The sequence below is a fragment of the Vipera berus genome, assembly GCF_964194415.1.
Source record: "Vipera berus genome assembly, chromosome: 1".
NCBI classification, from domain to species: Eukaryota; Metazoa; Chordata; class Lepidosauria; order Squamata; family Viperidae; genus Vipera; species Vipera berus.
In genome coordinates this window covers 339091415-339114733 of record NC_138202.1, presented here as the reverse complement: position 1 = coordinate 339114733, position 23319 = coordinate 339091415, and the positions used below count along the sequence as shown (strand labels likewise).

Below are 23319 nucleotides of genomic sequence, written 5' to 3'. Positions count from 1 at the left end.
GAAGACCCAATACCATTTCAGATAGGTGGCTTTCCAGTCTTTTCTTAAAAATCTCTAGTGATGAAGCACCTAAAACTTCTGAAGTCAAGCTGTTCCACTGGTTAATTATTCTCATTGTTAGGAATTTTCTCCTTAATTCCAGGTTGCTTCTCTCCTTGATTAGTTTCCATCCGTTGTTTCTTGTCTTGCCTTCTGGTGCTCTGGAAAATAAGTTGACGCCCCTCTTCTTTGTGGCAGCCCCTCAAATACTGGAATACTGCTATCATGTCTCCCCAGTCCTTCTTTTCTCTGGACTAGCCAAACCCAAATCCTGCAGCCTTCTTCATATGTTTTTGTCTCCAGCCCCTTAATCATGTTAGGAAGTTTACTTTTTAATTAAAATACATATTTAAAAATTCAAAGAAGTCCAGTTGCACAGGTATCAAACTGCACCCAGCACTTCCCCCATGAAACCAAGGGCATGTTTATTGTTTTACCTACTTAATTTTGGGACTTTTGCCCAGGACATCTCTGTTCCATCCGTCAACTGCTGCAATTCCCAGAAGAAAAAAACCAGAAGGAACTAGTATTTCATATTATACATGCAGCTCGTAGCCAGCCAGCTGTTGTGATGCCAGCACTCATGACGATCCTTCAACAGGACAAGGTATGGAAAATTGCTCTTTACAACTGTGGAGTGTGTTCAGTGAAGGCTCCACCAAGGCCTATAACTTTCTGCAGCCTAGTCTATTCAGCCTAGTCCAGGGATCAGCAACGTGAAACAGTGAAAAAGCCACTCGGAACCGGTTCCCTCACAAAAGGAAAAACTGGGAGCCGTAAAAAATGTGTGCACATGCACGTACATGTACGGATGTGCAGAACAGGGTTTGACTGAAGAGTGGAGCCAAGGCGAGATATGCACCTACCCTGCATATTTGAATGAATTGGTTGAAATTCTTTAGTCCTACTTTTTTTTTTTGGACTGCACATGGCAGAGGACTGGGAGCCACAGGACACGGCTGAAAGAGCCGCATGCGGCTCCGGAGCCGCGGGTTGCAGACCTGTGGCCTAGTCTATTCAGAAACAGCACTGCAGGGCCAGTAGAAAAGTGACTCCCTTTTTTATCACAGAGATGCCAGCTTCTGAACCTGCAATTTGCTATGTTCTGACTTTTGGTTCTGTCAGCAAAACATGGCTTTGTCTCACACCAAAGCAGAAACGATCTTTCTCCCACCTGCAGGGCTCTATCTGGGAGAAAGTGACCATTTACCGCAGCCTTCGGGCTATGCTGGAGCGAGGCCTGGAAGTGGAGCCTGCCGGCACCTTTGTTCTTACAGCCTTGAAGCAAGTGAGAGCATCTCTGTTGGTAAGCAGGAACAATAATTTCTAGCTAAACCAGGGGTAGGCAACCTTGGCTCTTTTATGACTCGTGGACTTCAACTCCCAGAATTCCTGAGCCGGCTGGCTCAGGAATTCTGGGAGTTGAAGTCCACGAGTCATAAAAGAGCCAAGGTTGCCTACCCCTGAGCTAAACGTTCTTCTCCACCCCACTCCACAGAACTTAATATCTACTTTGTTAGGATATCACATTTGGTAGCAACAGTGAAGTGTACACAATGGGCCAGAAAAGACACAGTTGTAACTGATTGATTGGAGAATGCTGGCTCCTGCATGAGGCAATCTACGCTATGATTGGTTGCTGTGGGTGTAAAGGGGGAGTTTTCCTCCCCCCCTTTTTTTTCTTTTTTGTGCTCTGTATCCTATTTGATTTACCTCATGAAGTTTCTGTTCTGTTCCTGATAATCTGTCTGCTGTAAATATAAGTGTTAAATATATTTATTTATATAAAACTGCAAGTTTGTGTCAGTGTCTCTGACTTCACTTGGACAGTTGCTGCTCAATTCCCTGACATACTTTAACTTCCAACCATCTGAGCAGTGTGTAGCAATCATTCAGAGAAAAGAGGTGAAAACATTGTTCAGATGGCCCAGAACATCTGCTAAATAATTAAATTTGTGTTCTTGGATTCAAACATGGCTGAATTAAGCTGCCTTTCTATAATTTATCCTGCACTGTGAAAACTTTTTACAAGTGATAAATCTGCTCCCTTTCCTGAATATGTGGATGCTGACAGAAGCTATTTGTTTAGTAAGAGTGATGCGTAATTTCTGCTCTTAAGTTTTGGATAAAATCAAGAGCCATCTATATATTTGGCTGTTCATTTGCTGCCATCCCAGCAAGTGGCTGAAACTAGGATTCAGGAGGCCTTGTTTCAAATTCATCCTGAGCTATGAAAATTTGGGGCCAATTGCCTTTCTTCAGCCCAGCCTATTTAACAAAGTTGTTGTGGAGATGAAATGAAGTGAGATCTTCAGTGTAAGCTACTTTAAATAAGCTGCATTGTTTTAATACATAAATTTTTTATTTCATTCTTTTTTTTTTGACAGGAAGTGCCTCGAGAGCTGCAGGTGGCTGTCAGCAATGCACTGGCTAGTTTTGCTCGTCAACATTTCAATGTCATCATGAACGAGCTTCAGCAGCACCTCAGGCCTTTTGTCCAGCCTGATGAGTTCACTCTTCTCACTTTGGGCAAGATCACAGCCATGAATGGTAGGTTGTAACTCAGAGTGAATGAGAATGACTGTCCTCAGTCCAAATACATCAGGACCAAAGAAGGATGTCCAGTTCTTGTCTTAGAGGGACATACGGTAATTTAGACTTTTAAAAATTGTACTGAAGGGATTTTATTGTGCTTATGATTTTATTATGCACAATAAAATCCCTTCAGTACTTTGCTCTTGCCCTTGAGATGGAAATAGTCTGTAATGTAGAAGTCAAAAGTAGCTCATGACTGTTCCCAAAGAGCTACTCAAAGTTCTTTGTTTCTTGATTAATTCCCATTTCAGAGTTGCAGATTTCCAAGATGATCAGAGCAACGCGTCTCTTTTGACAAGCTCTCTCTCTCCCTCTCTTCCTTTCTTTTTTCCTCCCCTTAGTGTACAACTGTGTCCCCTTCTTTGGCATCACCCTAACCACCATGCAGACAGTCACACGTAGAATTGAGGATACCAGGAGACGCTGGGCCCTCTGCACAGGTGAAGCTTCCAGAACTGATTCGTATTTCCCCATCACAAACCTGCAAACTCTTTGGCTGGCAGCTCTGGGAATCACACGAAGACTGAGACCCCCTCACTACAAGATTTAAACTAATCAAGTCAAGCACTTTAAATTTTATTTTATTTTATAAAGATTTTATTAGTTTTTCTCTTGCATACATATTTTAATTTTTCAACCAGCGTGCTGTGCTGTCTGGATTCAAAAGTGCTAATACATAGTCAATTCCTAATCCTTGGTTCTTTTCTCTAGCCATTTGTAGAATGACTCCCAGATTTGGTAGTAAGCACTTTGAATTTTAATTGAGCTATTTAAATGTATTGTGTGAATGAAGCCTGTAAGAAATGAAAAACAGAAAAATATGAATTGAGTGATTGACAAATAACAATTTGTTCATAAAACACGCTAAGCCAAATTCAAACAAACCAGTTATGGCTAAGGAGAGATGGACCCAAATCGGATCCTGCAAGCAGAAGTATCTTTGCAGCTTTTCAGAACTGGACTAGCAATAGTTCTGAAGACTTTGAAGGAAGAGTTAGTTGAGCTTCCCCATAGGCCACACTGAGTAGCGCTCTATCAGAAGCAGAATAGCTGTCTTCCACCAAAATCCTCACTTTCTCTGTTTCCCCTACATACAAGCCCTGAAACAGATATGCAAAGCAATTCAAATTTATCTTCGGACCTGGGAAAAGAGTTCCTATCCCCGTATCAGTGTCCAGCAATTCTCCATCTACCTTCTTCCACTTTATGCTTGTATCACTCGGACCTGGTTACCTGGAAGTCACTCCAAGGTAAGTTGTCAACTCAGATATCCTCATGACCCTGTCCCAGAATGCCTTCAATTCTATGTAGCAAGGCAAGGTGGCAAAGCTCTCTGAATGGTATTCATGTCAAAGGGACATATTAATCGGAATAGTGCTGGAAGCGGCCTTGGAGGTCTTCTACGTCTAGCCCCTTGTCCAAGCAAGAGACCCTATACCATTTCAGACAAGTGACTGTTCAGTCTCTTTTTTAAAAACTCCAGTGATGAAGCACCCAAAACTTCTGAAGGCAAGCTGTTCCACTGCTTAATTGTCCTCACTGTTAGGAAGTTTTTCCTTAAATCCAGGTTATTTGTCTCCTTGATTAGTTTCCATCTATTGTTTCTTGTCCTGCCCTCTGGTGCTTTGGAAAATAAGTTGACCCCCCTCCTCTTTGTGGCAACCTCTCAAATACTAGAATACTGCTATCATGTCACCACTATTCCTTCTTTTCTCTAGACTAGCCAAACCCAAATCCTGCAGCCCTTCTTCATATGTTTTAGTCTCCAGACCTTTAATCATCTTATTTACTGTTCTTTGCACTTTTTCCAAAATTTCAACATCTTTTTTTGTAATGCAGTGACCAAACTGGACACAGTATTCCAGGTTTGGCCTTACTAAGGCTTTATAAAGTGGTACTAATATTTCACGTGATTTTGATTCTGTGCCTCTGTTTATGCAACCAAGGATTGTATTAGCCTTTTTGGCGGCGGCTGCACACTCTGGCTCATATTTAATTTTACTTGAAGAAAAAATTAGGGGGAGGGGGAATTTACAATCACCATTAACCATTCCTATTCTATCCATCTTGGTAGGTCAGGCTAGCAGTTCTGAAGGCCTTAAGCCCCATGCTGAGCATCCTGCTTCCCAGGAAGGAATTCCAGACTCAGATCTATGATGACATCATTTTGCTCTCATTGCAGTATGACAACAGCAGCACTGAAGCTTTTTATATCTCTAAGGTAAGGAGATTTGAGATTCCCACTGCCTGCCATACAGATGGCAGTCATTCCTTGAAGGAGTCAGCAAGCTAAGATGCTAACTGTTTATTTAACTACGGTATATTCCCACCCACACATCACTTTAATCAGAGATTCAAATTCTGTAAGCAATCTCCAACCCTTATCAATATAGTACAGGTAATCCTCGATTTATGGCTACAATTGAGCCCAAAATTTGTGTTGTTAAGTGAGACAGTTAAGTGAGTTTTGTTCCATTTTATGTCCTTCCTTGCCACAATAGTTAAGTGAATTTCTGCAGTTGATAAGTTTATAACCCAGTTATTAAGTGAGTCTGGCTTCCCCATTGACTTTGCTTGTCAGAAGGTCGCAAAAGGTGATCACGTGACTTTGGGAAAGAGCAACAGTCATAAATATGAGCCAGTTGCCAAGGTTCTGAACTTTGATCACATGATCATGGGGTTGCTGCAAAGGTTGTAACTGAAAAATGGTGATAAGTCACTTTCAGTGCCATTGTAACTTTGGACGGTCACTAAATGAACTGTTGTAAGTCAAGGACTACCTGTACAACTAAACAAAAGATCAAATATATGAAATACCTCTCTGGAACAAAAAGGCAGCCCTGCCCTATCCTTTTCTGAAGATTCAAATATGGTAGGGAGGGAATCTTAGAAAGGGTGTCTTAGAGAGTTAATTCAGAAAGTTGGAAGCCATCACAAGAATGGACCTGGATCTGCCAGACTTCTGAGGGACCTTCTTATGTCAACGGGAGCAAAATCAAGTTCCTTCCAGTGCTACATTTGAGGAAAAAGTGAGCTTTTTCTTTCATCAAATATTAATAATTAATGTTCCATTTCACGATGCTGGGTTTGTCACAGCTACATACCGTTTTTAATACAGACATATCCAGTACCACAAATGTTAAGCCATCATGGTCCCACCATAGTTCCATGGTCTGTAAAATTCATAAGGACTGGAGCATAGTTGTAACTGTTGCAGCATTCAAACTAAATGATATTCTCATGTCACTCAAGACTTGTTTTTGTTTAACTTATTGCATTCACACCCTGCCTTTCCTTCAAGAGCTCAAATGTTTATGCAGTGGGGGAGGGGCAGAAGTGGTTTTTTTCCTCCAGCAGTGTTGGGATGTATATTGGCTTGGAGAGAATTGGCCTAGAACAGGGATTTTTCAACCTTTTCACCCACTGTACCACTTTTAGGATATGGCAACATCCGAGTACCACCAGTCGCCTAGCAAGGTGTCAAAAACTTGATGACAAAAAAAGGAAAAAAGTGATGAAATACAGGTAGTCCTTGACTTATAACAGTTTGCTTAGTGACTGTTTGAAGTTACAATAGCACTGAAAAAAGTGCCCCCCAAGCCACAACCAAGCAAGACACCTGCCTGCCTGCCCGATGGCACTCTTTCTCCTCTCCGAGGTTTTCATTGTTGTGAGCATTTTGTTGAGGATTCGCAGCGGGGGTGAGGTTTTTATTTCCCGCCTCTGCTGGGTGGTTGCAGCAGGTTTGGTCACTTCACATGACCCTGGGACACTGACCATCATAAATATGAATCAGTTGCCAAGCATCTGAATGTAAATCACAAGACCCTGGGGATGCTGCAACATTCCAGCTGATCGGCGCTTCTTCTGGGCTCAGCAGAAGCACCGAGATCAGCGCCAAGGTCCAGCTGGAGCCTGGTGCTGATCCTGGTGCTTCCGCTGAGCCCTGATGGCCCCAAAGAAGCAGTGATCTTGGCGCTTCTGCTGAGCCCTGACAGACTTGCAGCTCCAGCCGTTTCTTGCTCAGGTTTGTGCGGTGCTGCCACCAGTTCAGCTCATTCCCCTCCCCCGCTACCACTTTTCTAGGATGGTCACGTACCACCTGTCAGGTGCCAATGTACCACAGGTGTTACCCGTACCACTGGTTGAAAAGCACTGGCCTAGAATCTCCTCATGAGCTTTGTGGTTGAGCGGAGACTTCAAAATGGTCTTCCGGATCGATACCTATCAGTTTGAATCTGGTATTGCTCAACTTTGGCTATGTGGACATCAATTCCCAGAATTGCCCAGCCAGTACGCTGGCTGGGGAATTCTAGAAGTCCATGCAGCTTAAATTTGCTAAGATTCAGAAACATTGGGTTAACCATTATATAACATTAGCTGTCACTTGTCCATTCCTTTCTTCATCCTAATTTCTTTGGAGTACAAGAAAAAAAGAAAATAAAATATATATTAGTTTGATATTTATTACAGATCCTGGGCCAGATTCTGGAAGCTTCTCTAGTGAACAAAAACCCAATGCCAAATATGTATGTGGTGCCCCTTGCACAGAATCTGATCCTGCAGGTAAGAATGAACAAATTACAGATTGTAATTTTGTAGGTGGGTGACATTTTTCTTGTTATAGCCATGAACACCAGTGAGATTTCAGAAGGGTTCACATTAAATCAAGGTTTCATTTCTTTGGAAAAATGTTAGACTTAGAACAGTTCTGCAATGTAAAGAATATTCATAAAGAAAGGTTGATATTAAACTAGGCAATCAGGATGTTCCATTCCAACTGATTTCTATTCCCTGCCCAATTCCATTGATTTTTCTCACAAACAGTGTGCATGGATGGCTACTACAATATTTGTTGCCCTGAACAAATTGATGGAGAAGCCAAATATACACACACACGTGCATGCCCACACATACACACACACTTAACACTTTTATCAAATTCATATAGCTACCATCTCATCAAAAGTGACCCTAGGCATGTACACAATCAAACAAAACAATAATATACAGATAGTCCTTGACTTATGACCACAAAAGTCCAAAATTTCTATTGCTAAGCAACACAGTTAAGTGAGTTTTCTCCCATTTGATGACCTTTCTTGCCACAATTGTTAAGTGAGTCATTACAGTTGTTAAGTTAGTAACACTTAAATGAACCTGGCTTCCCCCTTGACTTTGCTTGGCAGAAGGTTACAAAAGTCGATCACATGACTCCAGGACACTGCAACCGTCATAAAAACTTACCAATGGCAAAATGTCTGAATTTTGATCACGTGACCATCGGGATGCGTGGTCATAAGTTTGAAAAACAGTCATGTCACTTTTTTCAATACCATTGTAACGTCAAATGTTCACCAAACAAATGGTTGTAAGTGGAGGACTACCTGTAAAAGCAGTCATAGTCAAAACACTCAATATTAATATATGAGTAATCATTTCTTAAAATTAAATATTATTAAAAATAAAGAATACAAACCACAGAGTAAGTATATCAATCGCATCCACCACAATAAGGGAGCCACCTTAAAATTTCATCAGTACTCCGGGAACTCCAAGCCTGATGACATAACCAGGTCTTGAGGGCCTTCCTAAAAAACATCAATGTTCCCCTAAGCCAGGGGTAGGCAACCTCGGCTCTTTTATGACTTCAACTCCCAGAATTCCTGAGCCAGCCAAGCTGGCTCAGGAATTCTGGGAGTTGAAGTCCATGAGTCATAAAAGAGCCAAGGTTGCCTACCCCTGCCCTAAGCCCATCAATCTTTAGCCAACCAAGGCAGCTGAAGGGCAAAAGGAGTTTCGTCCTCCCAGTTCACAAGAACAGGGACTTCTGACCTCTCCTTTTTCTAGATCTGCAGCAGAGAGCAAAAGGAGCATCTTCAATGGCAGAGCCACCACTCTGTTGAAATCAGACAGCTCTTCCTAAAGCTAGGTACAAGCAAGAGCCACTTATTTGATGTTTATTTAAACTTAATTTAAATGAAGTAATGTTAGAAAGATTCCTTCTACCCATTTATTTGACAATATTCCTGCCGCGTTAAAATTTACATTTTGATAACTCTGTGGGAGGTCTGCAGGCTCTACCAGAGGCTTCTGAGCCCTGAAGACCCCAGCTCACTCTGAAGAATGAGTATGGAGAAATAGTTAAGTTCTTAGGAGTGGGGAAATCAATAAAATATATTACAAAAAAATGGTTTTAGGAGTGGTAAGTCTGTATTCCAAGGCAAAGTTGGGAAGTTATTCCTCCCAGATTTTAAACCCATGAATCAGAAACAAAACAAGCTTGTTAATGCTCCAGTTGTTTTAATGCACCTCTTTTTTTTAAAAAAAAAGTCTGCTAATCTCCCAACAGCCAAAAGATTAGATCAGATTTTTGTGGCATTGCTATCTTATACAACTCCCCCTAAAACAGAAAAAATGATAGAAAGCCACCACCATGATATAACTGTTATATTTTTGCTTTCACTCAGCACGTTTGCATCCTTCAGAGCTGCTGGGTTTTTTCCTGAGGAAGCAGGAAGAAAGCCAAGAAGATGTGCGTGTGGTGGTACTGTTGCTGCTGTCTGAAATTGTTGAAGCCCAATGTAAGGATTGGGATAGGAAGGTGGTTATGCTCAGGACAGGTAGTCTTGAGTCCGTTCGTTCAGTGACTGTTCTAAGTCACAACTGCATTTAAAAAAAAAATCAGGCCCGTGGCTTAGGCGGCTCCTTCAGCTGACGGGGCTGTAACTTCTGAGGGGCACCAGAGGACATCTAGTCCACCCCGCTCTGCTTTCAATGCGCTACCTTGAGACAGAGCTTGCATTTTTTCCCCCAAAATTGACTTGATTTAAATGGTCTTGGTGCCTTTGCCGGGTTGAATGGGAAGCTTGGCTTCCTTTTCTGCTTTAATGGAGTTGGGCAGCCAATGAATGGTGAATAAATAAATAAATAAATAAATAAATGATCTTCCAACCCCGCAAAAAAAAACAACAACCACCTTACAACTAGTCCTTGCACTTATCCCAATGGTCCTGTGATTAAAATGGTCCTGTGTACCTTTGCAACTCTTTTTTTTTAATTGAAAAGTTTTTCAATACATTTTATCTTTAACAAAACAACCCCTCCCAACCCACCCACCCCCTTCCCAACCCAACCCAACCTTCCCCCCCTCCCCTTCCCCCCTCCCCGACTTCCCAGAGCTAAATACAAGGTATAAAAGTAGAAACAATCATAATCTACCATATGCTAACAACAATGAATTATTAAGTCTACCGCACTTTAACTCTTGTAAAATGACTACAAGCAATATAAATATCACATCAATACTTATTCAAATGCTAAATGAAACTTTTTAGTCCCATATTTATTCTGGATATAATCAATCCATTTTTTCCACTCCACAATATATCTCTGTTGCGAATGGTCCTTCAAATACGCCGAAATCTTTGCCATTTCCGCCAGGTTGGAAACTTTTAGAGTCCATTCTTCTATAGTCGGCAGTTCTTCCTTCTTCCAATATTGCCCTACTAAAAGTCTTGCTGCCGTAATTAAATTCAACATCAATTTAATGTCCACAACAGTAGTATCAGTAATAATACCCAGTAAGAACAATTGCGGAGAAAACTTTATCCTTCTCTTAAATATCTTCTGCATATTCCACCAAATTTTAATCCAAAAAGCTTTAACCTTTTTACAGGTCCACCATATATGAAAATACGTTGCATCTTCACCACCACACCTCCAACATTTAGGCTGGTAGTTTGGATACATACTTGCTAATTTTTTGGGATCTAAATGCCATCTATAAAACATTTTATAAAAATTCTCTCTTAAATTTTGGGCTTGCGTAAATTTTACATTTCTCACCCAAATCTTTTCCCAAGTATCCATTGTAATAACTTCTTGAATATTCTGAGCCCACTTTATCATGCAATCTTTAACAAGTTCTGTCTCTGAATCAGTTTCTATCAATGCAAGATATATCCGTTTGATATGTGCTTGACCCTGATTTCTAATTTGCTTTACCAAATTTTCATCAGTCATTGAAAAACCAATTTTCTGATCTTCTTTCCACCTGGCCTGTAGTTGCCCATACTGAAACCAGGTTTGAACAATCTTTTCTCCTCGTAAAAGGTTAGGTAAGGTAAAGGTAAAGGTTCCCCCGCACATGCGTGCTAGTCGTTTCTGACTCTAGGGGCCGGTGCTCATCTCTGTTTCAAAGCCGAAGAGCCAGCGCTTGTCCAAGGACATCTCCGTGGTCATGTGGCCGGCATGACTGGACACCAAAGGCGCACGGAACGCTGTTACCTTCCCACCGGAGTGGTCCCTATTTTTCTACTTGCATTTTTACGTGCTTTCGAACTGCTAGGTTGGCAGAAGCTGGGACGAGTAACAGGTGCTCAACTCTGTTACGCGGCACTCGGGATTCGACCCGCCAAACTGCCGACCTTCCGATCGACAAGCTCAGCGTCCTAACCCACCGAGCCACCGTGTCCCTTGTAAAAGGTTATACGGCTTCAAATGCCATACATTCCTTTCCAAACTTAAAATTTCCTTATATGTAGTCACATCATGTTTAAACCCAACATTTATATTTTCTATTGTGTGTTTCGGTATTGCCCATAGAGGTATCTTATAATTTAACTTGTGTCTATACTTTTTCCAAACTCCCAACAGAGCATGTCTTAAAATATGCACCTTAAACACATTATCCACCTTCTTATCATACAATAGATATGCATGCCAACCAAATAACAAATCATGACCTTCAAGATTTAATAATCTTCCTTGTGTTAAATTAATCGAATCACTTATCGCTGACAAAGCAGCAGCTTCATAGTATAATTTAAAGTTGGGCATTTTGAGACCACCTCTTTCACGCGTGTCCTGCATGATCTTAAATTTAACTCGTGGCCTTTTCCCTCCCCAAACAAATTTATTAATATCCTTTTGCCATTCCTCCAAGTTTGAATCCTTTTTAAGAATAGGTATCATTTGAAATAAAAATAGAAATTTCGGCAAGACATTCATTTTCACTGCTGCAATTCTTCCCAATAAAGACAATTGTAATTTTTTTCAGCTATCCAATTCTTTTTGAACTTTTCCCCATAGCTTTTCATAATTATTTTTATATAACTTTGCATTTGAGGGTGACAAATATACCCCCAAATATTTAACCCTTTTAACAATTTCAAATCCAGTTAACGCTTCTAAAACAGCCTTTTGTGATACTGTCATGTTCTTAGACAGCATTTTAGTTTTTTGTATATTAACCTTGAATCCAGAAACTTTCCCATATTGCATTATTATCTCCATCAGTTCTACAACAGACTTTTCTGGCTGGGTCACCGTAACAACCAGATCATCTGCAAACGCCCTCAATCTGTAATCCTGATCTCTTATTTGAATTCCCTTAATTTTTTCCGAATCCCGTATTTTAATCAATAATATCTCCAATGTTAAAACAAATAATAGAGGTGATAAAGGACACCCCTGCCTTGTGCCCTTTTCAATATTACATGCTTCGGTCAAACTATTATTTACTATTATATGGGCTGTTTGCTTTTGATATAATGCCCTGATTGGTTGTAGAAATTTATCCCCAAAATTCATTTTATCTAATACTTTCATCAAGAATTGCCAATCCAATTGATCAAAAGCTTTTTCAGCTTCCAAAAAGATCAGCGCAGCAGGGATCTGGTTGTTTCTTTCCAGAAATTCCAACAAATCAACTATATGCCTCACGTTATTTTTCATTTGTCTTTGCAACTCTGAGACATGGACTTCAACTCCCAGAATTCCCCAGCCAGCTCTGCTGGGAGTTGAAGTCTTCACGTCTTAAAGTCTCCAAGGTTGGGAAATCCTACTCTAGGCCGAAGATTGTAGTAGGCATTTGATATTACCCTGAAGTGAATTAAATTTGATTTTGTTTAACTCATCTGGGGATCTAACTAGAATTAACAGACTTACAGTAATATATTCTCCAGTTATGCATTTAATGATTTTCTCCCTCTGCCTTTCCTTCTGAATTGAATAATTACTTTTCAGAGTCTATAGTGGCAGCCTCTAAGGCTTTCAAGGGCCACAAACAGGCAGGGATTTCAAGTTGTACTGTCACGGTTCCGATAGATGAAACCCATCAAAAGAACTTCAAGGCAAAATTCTTCCTTAAAGGACATTTTATTTGGGAAACAAAGTATCAGTACTAATAGTTGAACCCAAAAACAAAATTCCCTTCCCCCAGATACATAATAACAAAGTGCAATTCCCACCCCCAATAAGGTGTCATAAATCACATTCTCCAATTAGCCTAAAACTTGGGCTTTCTCCCCAGCTCCTCAGCCCACCAAAACGTTATCAGCTTGTCCTTGAGTTTCCACAAAGCAGAGTTGTTATTATTATGGTTAGTCGAGCTCGAGTTCTCATCCCAACCCCCCTTACTGTACCTAATTTCTAAATACCAGAAAAAGCGTGTTAAATGAAAAGAGAAAATGGCTGCATTTTCATCCATTGTCAGAGCGGGAACATCCAATGTTAGCAGCCTTGACATCCAGCCCCCCTTACAAAAAGGATAAATCCTGTAATTCAAACAAAAGTATAGGTGAGGGGTTGGTCCTTGGCTTATTTGGGTATTTCTCATAAAATTTACTAATAAGTCTGCCAGCTTTTACATCACTAGATTTTACCCATGTGGCCTCAGACAATGGATTCCCCTTCCACTGCACTAAGTACTGTAACTTTCCCTTAAAAAGAGAAAATGGCTGCATATTCATCAGTTGTCAGAGCAGGAACATCCAAAGTTATCAGCGTTGACAGTACATCTTGTATTAAGCTTTCCTTTGCCCTCATCTTTTTCAGTGCCTGAGGTATGGAACAGGAGGCTGCTGTGTGTAAAGGTGGTGAAGGCTGTCCTGGTTGATGATAGCACCCTGGTGAGAGGCTTGTATCTCAGCAGTTCTAAAACCTAATGTGTGCCAATAGCAATTTTCTGGTGAAAAACATTGTAATTATTTCTCAGTGGAATATGGGAGAAAACAATAGCAGCAACAAATAGAACATAATGAGATGAAATTAAATAGAATGAGATGTTTTTGTGGAGATAGAAAATAATCTGCTGGTTGGTCTGGGGACATTCAGGGGAGGTGACTGCTGGATTGATGGCAGACTTCATCTCCTCCCCACCCCACCCTGGCTCTCTGCTCTCCACCCATCCATCTTTTTGTTATCATATTGATGTACTCTGCTTATTTTATTTTTAATTGTTTATTGTATTGTTCTATTATTTTACTTTTGTTTTGTTTACCCTCTTTTCTTTTTATTGTTGTAAGACGCCTAGAGTAGCCCGACCTTGAGAAAGGCGGCAAATAAATTTAACAAATAAATAAATGAATAAATAAATAAAGTTGTCAGATAAAAATAATACAATTTATTTATTATTTTATTTTATTAATTTTATTTATATACCGCCCTTCTCCCGAAGGACTCAGGGCGGTGAACAGGGCAGTACATGTTAAAAAACAAAATACAAAAATTAAAAGAGATTAAACAAAATAAAACACATTAAAAGTAATAAAAACCCAACCCCATCCCATCAGGCCAGGCCAGCTTGTTCGAAGAGATACGTCTTTAGATCGCGCCGGAAGGAGCGCAGGTCGGGCGCCATCCGGAGCTCAACCGGAAGATGGTTCCATAAATCCGGCGCGCCCACAGAGAACGCCCTCCCCCTGGGGGCCACCAGTCGGCATTCTTTGACCGGTGGCACCCTGAGGAGGCCCTCTCTGTGGGAGGCCCTCTCAATTAGGCATCACAATATGCCTAGAAAATATTATAAATATTATAATCATCAAAGAATATTATAATCATCAAAGAATGGCATAAAATCATTGATTAAACAACATAGGAAGAGAAAAGGTTGTTGAACAATCTCTCCCTTACGATTTTTGAATACAATTCAAAAATTCAATACAATTCATTTTCATAAGATTCTTTTGCTTTTTTTAACATAGAATGGGTGCATTAAACATCCCTTAGCACACTTTGCCTTTAATTGCACAAATAGAGGGGGGGGGGAATAAAATTTTTGCAGTAGCTATTTTTAATTTTTATTGCAATTCTTTAAAATGAAATACAGAAAAAATATGAAAAATTGAAACCAAACCAAACCGATATGTTCAGGAAGATATTAGAACTGCAATAATACAACTGTAGGAGTGAGGACAGGACTGCATGTTTTCCATCTTGACAACATAGCATTTTTTTTTCTCTCACTACCATCCCCTACCATCAAATCTCTGGCTGCTAGGTCTGTCTTGCAACACTCCAGGCTATTAGAAAACTGCTGTCTGTCGGTTATTTGGAGAAAATTGAAGGATGGCCTTTGAATTATATTGCTCTGCAGCTGGCCAAGTCAGCCCATCAGCTGGTAAGACTAATCTGAAATTTCAGCAGTGGAGCCATTGCATTTGGGGGTGGGAATAAAGTGGATGAGCCCAGTGACATTATATTCTGGACAGGTTGTTCTCTCTTAAAAGCAGCCACTATTACTTTTCAGGTTGTTGTTTTTTTTCCTTCAAAACAAGAGAAGACTCCCTGGCCTGAAGAATGTGGAGCAGCAATAAGACTGAGGAGCGGGGGGGGGGGGGGGGAGGTGAACAAAGGAAAGAATAAGAGATGAACTCACACTCATGTAATATATGTTTATTTTATTTATTTAGGAGCGTTATTCTTCCATGGCTTCTGGATGTGCATCATATGGGCTTCTTTTCCTTCATTCTTTCCTTGCCCAAATTCAGAATTTGAAATAGAGATTAACAAACAGGCCTGCTGCTGTTGCATAACACACTAGGCTCCATCACAAAAACTCACTAGCTTGACATAATATCCATATTCAGATGTTAGGGCAAGGGCTACCTTCCCACAACCGTCTGTCTTTACCAACTACCCAACTCCATTTAATGTAACACAGCAGACCCCAAACTTTTCATCTCATTGACTGACCCCTTCACAAAGTTTCAGATTGTTCATCAATCCCCAAATATTTATTATGTAATAATAATTTAATGAATACTGATTTTAAAAAAAACTATGAATAATAATAAGCAAAGCTAATACCAATGGTAATAGGTGCCTTGAGTGCAATCCCAAAACAACTGGAGTGCTATTTGAACACCATCGCTATTGACAAAATTACTATCAATCAATTGCTAAAGGCAGCTATACTCAGAACAACTTATATCCTGTGACGATACCTTTAACTGTGTCAAACATCAACATTTGGCTATTCCAGATCCTTGGGAAGAACTCAGTAGGTCGATAAAAATGCCAAATTCAGTCTAATCTAGCTGACTATGCAATAGACCATAATAATAATAATTGGAGCACCACACGAACACCTTTGGCATAGACAAAATCACCACCAGTTAATTGCAAAAGACAGCTTTACTCAGAACAGCTTACATCCTGTGACAATACCTCTAACACCATCAAACATCCACACCTGCCTATCCCAGATCATTGGGAAGGATTCCATGCTTGGATAAAAATGCCACATCCAATTTAACATCTGGCTAGATGTATGACGGACCATAATAGAAATAACTCAAGGCTGTCCCTGCTGGCAGCTGACCTGGGTAGCACTCTCTCATCACTAGCCACCTCTTCTTCAGGCATAGAGACCGACATGGAGCTCTACAGAGAACCCCAAAGATGAATTGACTCCAATCAACCAGCTATAATTTATCAGCCATCTACTGATCTCCAGACATTTATCAAGTCCCTAGGATTGTCCTTTTGACCTTTGGGGGTTGATATTGACCACTTTGGGGAACCCTGATCTAGCAGGATGTGCAAACCCTGGTATGGCTGGATATCCCATTTTCTCTTTCAGACATACCCAACATGGAGTCTTCCTTTGGGTGGTTTAAACGAGAAGGCCATGGAGAGAGTCAGTGTGGATCTTCTTCATTTTGCTGTAACTTCAGGAAGAGGTGCAAGTCAGGTCAGAAGCCCCTTAAGACTAAGCTAGCTATGTTTAATTTCTTTGCAATCATTTATCTTAGCTTTTGCTTCATTCATGACGTGGTGGTGTTCATGTAAATTCATTCCTACAAATGGTCTTTATTTGCCTTGATATTTTGTTCCTTTTTTTGTATTATCATATAAATTGAAACATCTTGTAGGGGAACCTGAAACAAAATGCAGGGAAAAATTGGCACAGAGGGAAAGATAGAATGAGACACAGTAACAAACCTCATGTAAAAATGCTCTTAGTACAAGGAAAAGGAAATCTTCTGAGAATAATATGTGCAGATTCACTTCAGAAAACTTAAAAAGCCATCCATGCTTCTTTTAGTTCAGAGTTTCTCAATCTCGGCAACTTTAAGATAAATGGACTTCAACTCCCAGAAATCCCCAGCCAACCAAAGTTTCAGGAAGGAAGAGACATACTGAGTGATTCTTTTAATCTGATGCAACATAGTATCATTTTAGCCACTTTAAACCTTTTATTTATTAGGAAAAAAAGCATCTTCACAGTAGGTAAAATAAATACCTGTGAGCATTTATGATGTGCATTGTTCGTTTTATTGAATAAGTCATATACTGTGAGGATGGACGGACGGTCAGACAGACATACTGTACATATATAGAGATTTGATAGAGCTAGAGAAGAAGCAGACTGTTTAACTATTCTTTCCCTTCTGGTAGGAATTATGGAAAAAGTTACTCAATTATCTAATGCAGCCACATTACACCAGCTTGGCTACACCTCTGTGCCAAGCCTTGCGGCTCCTGGCTGAACACCGCCTGAGGTGGATTGTTCCAACACAGGCTACATTGGAGCCAGGTGAGTATCACAGGTCTAACACTCAGCTGGGTTCCTTCATTCCTTGTAGGGAGAGATGGTAGAAGCAACCTACCTCAGGCATCTGCACTTTTCTAAGAGATTCAGGAAAACCTTGCAGATCTCCCTGGCTATGAAGCAATTAGCCACCTATCAATGTCTCAGGCTATCATATTATGAACTAATGCTGTCCATTAGCCTGCCCATTGGTCAGCTGATGTCTAGATACAAGTAGATAAATGCCACATTGTCATTAGACCTAGGAAATCAGTTTCCATCACTTCATAATATACTGAAGTTTTGTACTTGTCTTGCTCATCCACATTTCTCTCTCTCTCTTTCTCTCTCCACCTCCCAGTAGATTCACCAACTCCCCAGGGATTGATGGCTCGCCTTATAGTAAGTGATGTAGCTGCAGGGTCCAGGTTTATCTCTCCTGCAACTTCACATGCCTTGTTTTAGGAATTTTGTCCCCTTTGATGCAGGAAGTCCATCAGTTTCCCAGGTCCCTAAGTCTTCCTAAAATAGACTAATGACAGACAAGATGGGCTCACAGGAGGAATTTTCATAACACATCTAACCAATAATGGCCAGAAAGGCCATGCCTAGACTATACTGACAAAAAGCATTCCTATTTATATTCCAATATATTATCTCCAATGTAGATATTTGAAGGTGCACGGAGGAAGAACCTTGGCAATCTCCTGGACTTCAGCCTGTCCAGCCGGTCTGCCAAGTTATCCAATTACTGGATTCTTCTCTATTGTCACGTTAGCTGTGACTGTGAGAGAGACCAGATACCTAGCTTCTTCAACCTATTTCTTCTTTTTTGTGGAGGCAGAGGGGATACGGACATGGGATTATTGACCTCATGGAAAACCAAATAAGGGTCTTCCAGGAGATTGATATTCCTATAGGTAAGTGAAAATACAACTTAAATGTATTTTTCCCTTACAAGTTTCTTAATGACTAGGCCAAACTGGCTTTCACTTGCTCTCCTGAAAGTACTTGCATTATAATATGTGAAGAAAGCAACATTACCAGTTTCATTGTTGAAGTGTCACTGTGGGGCAATGTTTTTTACATCCCCATTTATGTCCACATATTTTCATACATCTCAAGGACAGAAAGACAACACATTCATGTGGCTATGGAAGAGCCTATTGGTAGATGGATGGTAATGAACTCAACAAAGAGTTTGGGTGGAAGAATCTGAGAGGGAAATCCCTCAATTATACATAACCTGAAAGCAGAAGTTAGCGGGTTACATTTTGCCTTGGTTGGAAATTCCAACTGCTTTTAAAAGTAGTCTCAAATATAATTAGGGCAGCATTGGGAAAGGTTTTGAAAATTTGGATATAAAATCATGTTGTTCCTTTTATTGTCCTAATTTGCAGGCCCTTGCAGTTTGCCCTTTAGAAAGAGATGGCCAGGGAACTGCAGCACTTCTTTTGCTAAGTGCCTTACGCCCAGAATTCTACAAGGATGTGGGTGAACATTGGTGGGTCGAAGTGCCCCTCCTGGTTCATTATCTGGAAGGTGAGATGAATGAAACCAAAGGTACCTTGTCATTTACAATTTTCTGTATCCTTCTAACATTTAGTTAATATGTGGAGAATTTTGACAAGACAATGGGGATGCAGATCAAGTTCTAAGCCATACTCTTCCTGACTTGCAAATGTTGGGAGATCTGAAAGAGAAATTTATTTGGTTTGCTTTGAACATATGATGCAAGACCTTAAGAAAACAGGGTCCTGGAGTGTATTAAAAACATTCAAACAAACATAAGTACTATATACAGTTTTCTATCCAATTGAAAGACATTCCTGCATTTAGGAAAATACCATACCTGACTTACCATAGTCCTTGATGTACGACCATAATTGAGCCCAAAATTTCTGATGCTAAGTGAGACACTTATTAAATGAATTTTGCCTCATTTTATGACCTTTTGTGCCCCAGTTGTTAAGTGAATCTTTGCAATTGCTAAGTTAGTAACACGGTTGTTAATTGAGTCTGGCTTCCTCTTTGATTTTGCTGGTCAGAAGTTTGCAGAAGCTGATCACATGATCCCAGGATACTGTAACCTTCAAAAATATGGACCAGTTGTCAAGTATCCAAATTTTAATCATGTGATCATGGAGATGCAGCTGTGTCTGTAAGGCTGAAAAATGGTCATGTCACTTTTTTCAGCACTGCTGTAACTTTGAATGGTCAATAAATTATAAGGTGAAGGCTACCTGTACATTTGTTGATGAAAATTCCATTTAAATAAAACATAGTTTGTACAATGCAGTAATCTCAGAATATATTTCTTAGGTTTTTATATCTCAAGTGTGACAATAAGAAGAATTGTATAAAAAGGTTTTAGCCGTGGTGTGCAACTTTTCTAAGGCTGAACGGGTTGTCTAACTCTGAATTTCCAACTACTACAAATAAAAGAATTAACTCCAGTTCTAAATTTTAGTACAGTATGTACTAAACAAGGTGTTTCTCAGCCTTAGCCATTTTAAGATTTGTGGACTTCAAATTACAGAATATCCTAGCTAACAATGCTGGCTGAGGAATTCTGGGAGTTAAAGTCTCATCTTAGAATGGCTAAGGTTGAGAAACACTGTGCTAAACAAGAATGGGGCCTACTTCAGGTTTGGATAATTCAATTAGCCACAATGAAGCCTAAGATGCTGGTTTAAGCAATATATGGGTTGGAAAGTAAAATCCCAACACCTGTCCTGTGCCATCAATGATAAGCACAGGATATCAGACTTAATCATAAATAGTTATCTATGGCAGCTGTAAATCTCTACAGTGTAGGAATGTGAGAGCTCAAGGGAAAAAAAGTTTATTTCTGAAGCCAAGGGTCCATGCCAACAATCCAATATTGAGAAATAAAAATGATTTTGGTCTTGTCCCTGTCCAAACATCCCTAAGGATGTGAGGAAAAAAACCTGCAATGTTAGGCACATCCAATCCATTCAGACTTCAAGGATTTACCGAACACTAACATATTTGGAATTTGTGGAAGTGATGGCTTGTTCATGTGTAGTTGGCATGTTCATTTCAGTAGTTTAGTTAGATATCCATTTGGTGCCCATATTTTTATAGAAATTCCTCTCATTTCCAAAGGGTTTTAAAAATAATGATATTTCCTCCTGATTCTCTGGATAACGTTGGTCTCTTATGCTCTCCCCAAAGGCCACAGCAAGTACACATTAACACCAGCAGCCTGGGAGCAGAAGCTACTGGAGGTAACCCCACTGATGTGAGCATGAACGTTTCCCATGGCACTGATGACCCTCTCTAATGACCTCCATTCTCCTGATGCCTCCACAGTTCCTGAAGAAATCCTTACAGAGAAACCAGGAAGAAGGCTGGAATCTAATCTTTGGGCAGGAACTCATGAAGCAGATGGGTGTCTATCACAACTCCTCTAAAGAAAAAGTCAGTGTGATAAAGAATATCGGTGGTGTCCTTCATAAAAAAGGCTAACCAGTTCCACCCTTTAACTCATACACTATGTCAGCCTTCCCCAGCCTAGAGACTCTTCAAAATGTAGATTTCACCTACTGTAAATCCTCCACTATTGTGACCATTGTTGAGAATACTGAAAATTAAAGCCTACAGATGGGATATTGGTTCTGGATGGGTCTGGGTTTCTGTAGGCCATGTTTAAAGAACCTCCGGCTGTTTCATTTCTCTCCTCCAGGTCTTCCTCTACAAGACTTTGGGAATTGCTCTTTCTGCCACAGGGGACATAGGTAGGGTGACCCAGCTGCTCCTGCATCTGCTCTTGCATACAGATTATACTGAGGAAGCCCAGCAAAAGGCAAGAACCACAGTCTGCTCCAAACTAATGAGAATTCTAGACGTGGCTCAGTGGGTTAGGACGCTGAGCATGTCGATCAGAAGGTCGGCAGTTTGGCGGGTCGAATCCCGAGTGCCGCATAACAGAGTAAGCGTCTGTTACTCGTCCCAGCTTCTGCCAACCTAGCAGTTCGAAAGCACGTAAAAATGCAAGTAGAAAAATAGGGACCACTACGGTGGGAAGGTAACAGCGTTCCGTGCGCCTTTGGCGTCTAGTCATGCCGGCCACATGACCACGGAGACGTCCTCGGATAAGCGCTGGCTTTTCGGCTTTGAAATGGAGATGAGCACCGGCCCCTAGAGTCGGAAACGACTAGCACACATGTGCGGGGGAACCTTTACCTTTTTATATTGCTATTTCTTCTGTTATAATGTGGTCTGCCTTGCTCATACAGTACATGATGATGTTACTTTGTAATTCTAATCCTGTTTCTGACTCTGTATTCTGGTGTTCTGGGAATAACTTTCATGCCTTTTAACTATGAATTTACCTGGAATTATGTAGTATTCTGGTCTCTTGATATAATTGGAAAAATATGCCTATTCAAAAGAGGTTATTGTTGTAAATCATGCGGTCTTCTCTTTTGCTCTGTTCTGTATTTTATTTTTCCCCTGGATTCTGCTTTAGTAGAAGGCTTGTTCTCTTATGATAGAGAGAAGATTTTTTAAAAAATGTTTTATTGATTTTTTTAAGAATTACAATCTTTGGTGCTTAGTAAACAGCATGTTGTCTGGGTTCATGTATTTAACATTAACTTTTTCAATATAAATCTTTTCAGTACTACACAATTCAGTATTTTTTTCCCTGATTTTTCTTTCTTCCCCCTGTTTTTCCCATTTTCCCCTCATTACACAGTTATAATTCTTGGTACTATTCACTCACAGACACACAGACACATAGACAGACACACACACACACACACACACATTTATATATATATATATATATATATATATATATATATATATATAAAGTTGAATATAAACATCATCATATTTTACTGAAATTATACAAATAACAATAACATCAATTCATAAATCATATCCTGTTTTTCATGCTCTTGTTAAAATTTAATTTCCCATCAATAATTGAAGTATCTTTGTCAGTTATGATTTTCTCAATATATGTCACATTTGCTGTTAATTTTATGGATTTTTAAAAATGTGTTTGATTTCTTCTATGATGGCAGGACATGGAACAGAATGATCCATTAATGGATAGCTTAATTTCTCTAGGAGTGAGAAAATGGGATGGAAAAGATCCTAAAGGGGAAAGAGGGAAAAATGGATTTGACAGAGAACCTCTTCTGGTTTCTGGCTATCTCTTCTCTTGTCCTCAGGGTGTTCGCTGGTGTCTGTCATACTGTGCAGAGGGGCAGCTGGTGGCAGTGCTGGAAGCTCTACACAGCTTTGAGAAAGAGATTTTGGAAGAAAAAGATTTGGCTTGCTTTCAGATTGGCCAGGTTTGGAGATTTACCACTACCTGCTATCTTCTTGCTCTTGAATAACACCTGGGAAGCTGGCCACATAAGAACATGGTGCCCTTTTAACAGAACATGCTTAAAGCATGTTTCAGTCAGGCCTAGAGAGTCCACATAACACAACACATGTAATCATATAGGCTAGGCTCCCCTCAACGGGCACCTTCTCTATGTATTGGCACTGCAATTCCCAGAAGTCCTAGCTCACATGCCCTTTGCCCTTTGTGTCTATCTCTTTGGTTTGCTAGCCTGAAAAGAGAGGTACAGAAGACATTCTTCTTCAACTTGGATTTTAATTACTTTGAGCATTCTTTTATAATTTTCTTTTTTTTCTGAATCAAACTCAAGAAAATTTATCTATCTCCAAGCATGAAACTCAGACAAATGGCACTTGGAAAGAAAAATATTTATTGAGCAAGAAAAACCAAAATTATTTCTGCTTAACTTGCCATATTTTCTCTGAAACAAATTTGGGATCACAGCAGAATATGGCTCTGTCATTAGAGTTTGTCTTCTTTA

The 23319-nt window shown here is 40.1% G+C and overlaps 1 protein-coding gene across 1 annotated transcript in view; it reads left to right on the top strand.

The window, feature by feature from the left end:
* Positions 1 to 622: 622 nt before the first annotated feature.
* LOC308659467 (maestro heat-like repeat-containing protein family member 2A) overlaps positions 623 to 23319 on the top strand; it is a gene marked incomplete at its 5' end in the record, with an annotated part of 41288 nt that continues 18591 nt past the window's right edge. Inside the window, 20 exons of the mRNA XM_081313084.1 lie at positions 623 to 646; positions 1220 to 1345; positions 2427 to 2589; positions 2976 to 3074; positions 3733 to 3884; positions 4709 to 4855; positions 7186 to 7200; positions 8485 to 8566; positions 9105 to 9218; positions 13474 to 13547; positions 14918 to 15037; positions 15507 to 15514; positions 16456 to 16612; positions 17320 to 17458; positions 18231 to 18238; positions 18853 to 18994; positions 20651 to 20703; positions 20789 to 20896; positions 21162 to 21281; positions 22660 to 22782. Of these exons, the coding sequence (XP_081169210.1) occupies positions 623 to 646; positions 1220 to 1345; positions 2427 to 2589; positions 2976 to 3074; positions 3733 to 3884; positions 4709 to 4855; positions 7186 to 7200; positions 8485 to 8566; positions 9105 to 9218; positions 13474 to 13547; positions 14918 to 15037; positions 15507 to 15514; positions 16456 to 16612; positions 17320 to 17458; positions 18231 to 18238; positions 18853 to 18994; positions 20651 to 20703; positions 20789 to 20896; positions 21162 to 21281; positions 22660 to 22782 (1974 nt within the window). The remainder of the gene's footprint in view (positions 647 to 1219; positions 1346 to 2426; positions 2590 to 2975; positions 3075 to 3732; positions 3885 to 4708; positions 4856 to 7185; positions 7201 to 8484; positions 8567 to 9104; positions 9219 to 13473; positions 13548 to 14917; positions 15038 to 15506; positions 15515 to 16455; positions 16613 to 17319; positions 17459 to 18230; positions 18239 to 18852; positions 18995 to 20650; positions 20704 to 20788; positions 20897 to 21161; positions 21282 to 22659; positions 22783 to 23319) is intronic.